A 4,045-nucleotide genomic window follows, 5' to 3' on the forward strand; every position below is an offset into this window, starting at 1 on the left:
GTTAGAAAAAATCCTCAAAATTTGACCTAATCCTTAATCTCACTTAAATATTTTAACCTAATCACATAATCCATAGACCCAAAAGACATACAGTTCTGTCAGTCAAAACAGTTAACAGACTTCGAGAGTTAGGATGAACACCGTAAATAACTTCTCATTAAATATATGCAAAAAAATCATATGAACGAAAATAATAAATTAAGTCTAATACCGAGACGGTATACCCTTAAACCTATATTTTATAATTCAATAAATTAAATGAAATTGTGATAATAATTATAATATAAAAATATATTTAAGTAGGTAGATTTCAAACTATAAAAATTAACCTAGGAGGGACATTATCAGCTGGTGCATGTACTTTTAATTATCTATTCATGGTCATGGAACTTTAGGGACCATATAAGAGAGGAAAAAGCTATGGTCCATGGAGGCAATTATTACGACCTCGATTACTTTGTATTTTAGTAGAGCCTATTGGTTTGAAAAATAGTGATTTTTATTTATAATATACACTAGAATTGATATGATATATGGCCTACTTGCATAACCATTATTGTTGATTCATACCCACATTCCCTTGCGTACTTTGCATTCATATTATTCCCGGAAGTACCTCGTTTACACTGTTAGAAATAATTATGAGTCGGGTGGAATTTTTAGTCTATTTAAATTTGATCCGTAAATTAGTCTCCTTTATATACATTCGATTTAATCTAGTATTTATGAGGGTTTAACTATAATATAATATCAAGTGGAGTCAATTATTTTATTATAAATTCAAATCTAACCCGAATTCTGAATTTTAAAATAAAGAATCGATAAGATTATATCAAATCGGAACCCTTCGAGTTCGGGTGAGATGCCCAACCCTTGTAACACTATCTTCAATATCTGCTCTGTAAAGCAGCAATGCTTCCCTAACAAATGAGATTGTTGTTGCTTGATAATTAATCAACCTTTCTGAGATCTTTCGTCTTTGATTATATTCGGAGTCGAGATGGATGGAACCTTTAAATAGATAATGCTTTTTCTCATCATGATTAAGTTTGTTTGACAGTTTTACTGGTTGTAATTTCGTAAAAACAGTAATCAAAACTCTGACTTTGAAACTTTTGGCTCTGTGATTTTCTTGCATTCTAAGATAACAATGATGGTATCAGTGTGGAAAATAGTAAAAAATACTAGGACTCCATTGCATAACAGTGCTGGATGTTACAAACTCTGTCGGGTTTTCTTCTTTTTCTTTTGGATGTACAAGATCTGCAGGTTGAAGAAAGGTCTGGTAATTTCTCTGGGTTTCCCTAGACTACATATGGATCCTAAAGTGAGAGAAACTGCGTGTATTGGTTTTTTACATGTTAAAAAAAAGAAGCTTGGGGGGTTCTTTTATGTCTCTTATGCAGCAATTTAATGTGGCAAAAAAAACATGAAAAATATCCTCAGGTTGTTGTAGCCTCGGTGATGCTGTATAATGAAGGCTGCCAAGTCTTTGATCTGGCCGCAGAGTTCGACCTCGATCGCTGTCTTTCATGTTTGCTCACCTTATCCGGTTCAGATCTCTGACCAGCAGCCTTCTCATATGATCTCTCGGCCGCAGATTCTTGGTTCTTCTTCGTCTTTGCATGATTCTTCGCATTCAATCCTTTCATAACCTCTGAAAACCCCAGAAAAAGAAAACCCAAGTCAAAATCAGATTACAAAAACAAGCAACAACCGTAATATTATTAATTTATTGTACCTTGAGTGGTGATGAGCCTGTAAACATGACCGAGAAGAAGAGTATCCGTCGGTCGAAGAAGCTTAATCCTGGTCAAGCGAACAGGGCTTGCATTCGTTTGTTGTGACCGTGGAGCTTTATCGTTGTTACGAGGATTCGAGTGATAAAAGGTGGTGGATATAAGCAGAGCCACATAGTGACCGTGGTTCATCTTCATAACTTCACGAGCACTCAAAGGCCAATAGAATCTCTCTATCTTCCCGCACGGGTGCTGAAGAACCAGAGTTGCTGCATCAGTGGCTTGACAGTTTCCCATTCTTCTTCGGCAGCAGTTTCAGAGGAAGAAAAAGGAAGGTATTTGGGCAGAGAGGAGAAAGTATGGTGTAGTATCTTTATAGAGAACCACACCACCACCAACTTAAATATAGTATTAATTAATCAAATGAAGTCAATTAAAGCAGTGGATTTTGGTTCATTTTAATTGAAGGACTTGGACCCCTATTGTCCATGATTTGGTGAGCTGTGACTACTGACTAGTTGGCTTAAAGCATGGGGTGAAAGCATGACACCTAATTAGTTTTGGTTTTTACTTTTTGGGAAAATTATGCACTTAAACTATCAGTTTTGGTCCAGTTTAATAATTAAACTTATATTTTTTTTAAAATCATGCCTAAAGTTTAATTTTTGTTTAATTTTAGTACATCACCGTTAAAAACTTAATTATCTTCTCACTCCTATGTTGGCATTAAAGTTTATTTTTTTAATTTAACTACTCAACTTTCAAATCACTCCTATTTTAATCACTCTAATTTATTTTGTTAATAATTTTTGTGACATGACATTTTTATTATTATTTTATTAATATATAGTTAAAAATAAAAAAATTTGAAAGTTAAGAGTGATTAAATTAGGAGTAATTTGAAAGTTAAGTAATTAAATTAAAAAATTAAATTTTAGTAACTAAAATAAAGTAAGAAGACAGTTGAGTGATGACTAATACATTTTACTCATAAAAAGTGTGCCACATATTTTTAACGACGGATATTAAAATGAAACAAAAACTAAACATTAGATATGTTTTAAAAAAGTTAAAAGTTTAAGTATTAAAACAGATTAAAACTAATAGTTTAATTACTAAAAATGTAGTTTACTCTTGATGTTTTTAAGCTATACCTTTACTTATCTCTTTCAATTTTTAATAATAAATATAAAATGTGTTATGGATATTTGTAAAAATAAGGTTTAAAATTATTGTTAAGTACATTTCACCGTTGTTGGACAGCACTGTTCCGTATAGGCTCTAATACTGCCACGTCGACCAAGCTTATCCAACGACTCATCTTGAAATTGACTGTTATCTATAGATATGTGGACTACATTTCTTACAAGGAAACTATTCTATTTTTTATGATTAAATTTAATTTATTGTTGATTAATTTAAATTAATTTTTATTTAAATTTATTATAAGAATATATCTTTCAATTCAAACGTTAATATTCAAATTTTTATTATTTATTTAAAAAATGTAATCCTTCCTTTAAAAAAAATGTAATTTGTATATTACAATAATAACATAATTTGAAGATAATTAGTTAAGAGTTTAAAGGCTTATACATAAGATTTATATCAAAAAATTATATTTTAAAAAATAAAATAAAATAATTAGTTTTTTAAAGGCATAAGAAGTTTGAAGGTTTATCCATGAGTTCTTATATATATATATATATATATATATAATTTAACATAAAATGAAGAAATATTTTAAAAGGAAGACTAATTTAACAGTTTTGTAATAATCTTTTATTGAACTATTATCAAAATTTAATAACTCATTCAATTTAATTTATTTTTTAAGAAAATTAATCAAATAAAATCAGTTTAGATCAAAATTTATCGAATTAAAGTCTTATGCCAATGAGACTTAAAATCATGATATTATAATTTCGGGTAAACTATACATTTAATACATAAATTATCGGTTTTGATATGTTTTAGTACCTGAATTTTTGTTTTCTTCAAAATCATATGTAACGTTTAGTTTTTATTCTATTTTATTATCATCCGTTAAAAACTTAACGTGTTTAGTACTTAAACTATCAGTTTTAGTACCTAAACTTTCGAGATTTTTTTTAAAAAAATTTAAAGTTAAATTTTGAACATGGGTACTTAAATGAAACAAAAACTAAATTTTAAATAAGATTTAAAAAAATCGAAAGTTTATGTATTAAAACAGATTAAAACTTGTAGTTTATATTTTAAGTACTAAATATGTAGTTTATTCTATAATTAATTATAACCATCAAATCTATCAACAAGATTTGGAC

At 29.0% G+C, this 4,045-nt stretch overlaps 1 protein-coding gene across 1 annotated transcript; it reads right to left on the reverse strand.

Moving 5' to 3' along the window:
• Positions 1-1,198: 1,198 nt before the first annotated feature.
• Positions 1,199-2,148, reverse strand: LOC120181253. The gene is made up of 2 exons (XM_039186423.1): positions 1,742-2,148; positions 1,199-1,657 (listed from the first exon to the last, which is right to left on the reverse strand). The coding sequence occupies exons 1-2, from the start codon at positions 2,034-2,036 to the stop codon at positions 1,443-1,445; spliced, it is 510 nt and encodes a 169-aa protein (XP_039042354.1). The 5' UTR covers positions 2,037-2,148; the 3' UTR covers positions 1,199-1,442.
• Positions 2,149-4,045: the final 1,897 nt, after the last annotated feature.

The sequence above is a fragment of the Hibiscus syriacus genome, unplaced genomic scaffold, assembly GCF_006381635.1.
Source record: "Hibiscus syriacus cultivar Baekdansim isolate YM2019G1 unplaced genomic scaffold, ASM638163v2 tig00112523_pilon, whole genome shotgun sequence".
Taxonomy (NCBI): Eukaryota; Viridiplantae; Streptophyta; class Magnoliopsida; order Malvales; family Malvaceae; genus Hibiscus; species Hibiscus syriacus.

What these genes read in the sequence shown, in the direction of transcription:
- LOC120181253 (XM_039186423.1), bottom strand. Translation starts at nt 2,036, where the DNA reads ATGGGAAACTGTCAAGCCACTGATGCAGCAACTCTGGTTCTTCAGCAC. An exon ending in CAGGCTCATCACCACTCAAG is followed by an intron (nt 1,658 to 1,741) that starts GTACAATAAATT and finishes TGGGGTTTTCAG; the next exon opens with AGGTTATGAAAGGATTGAAT.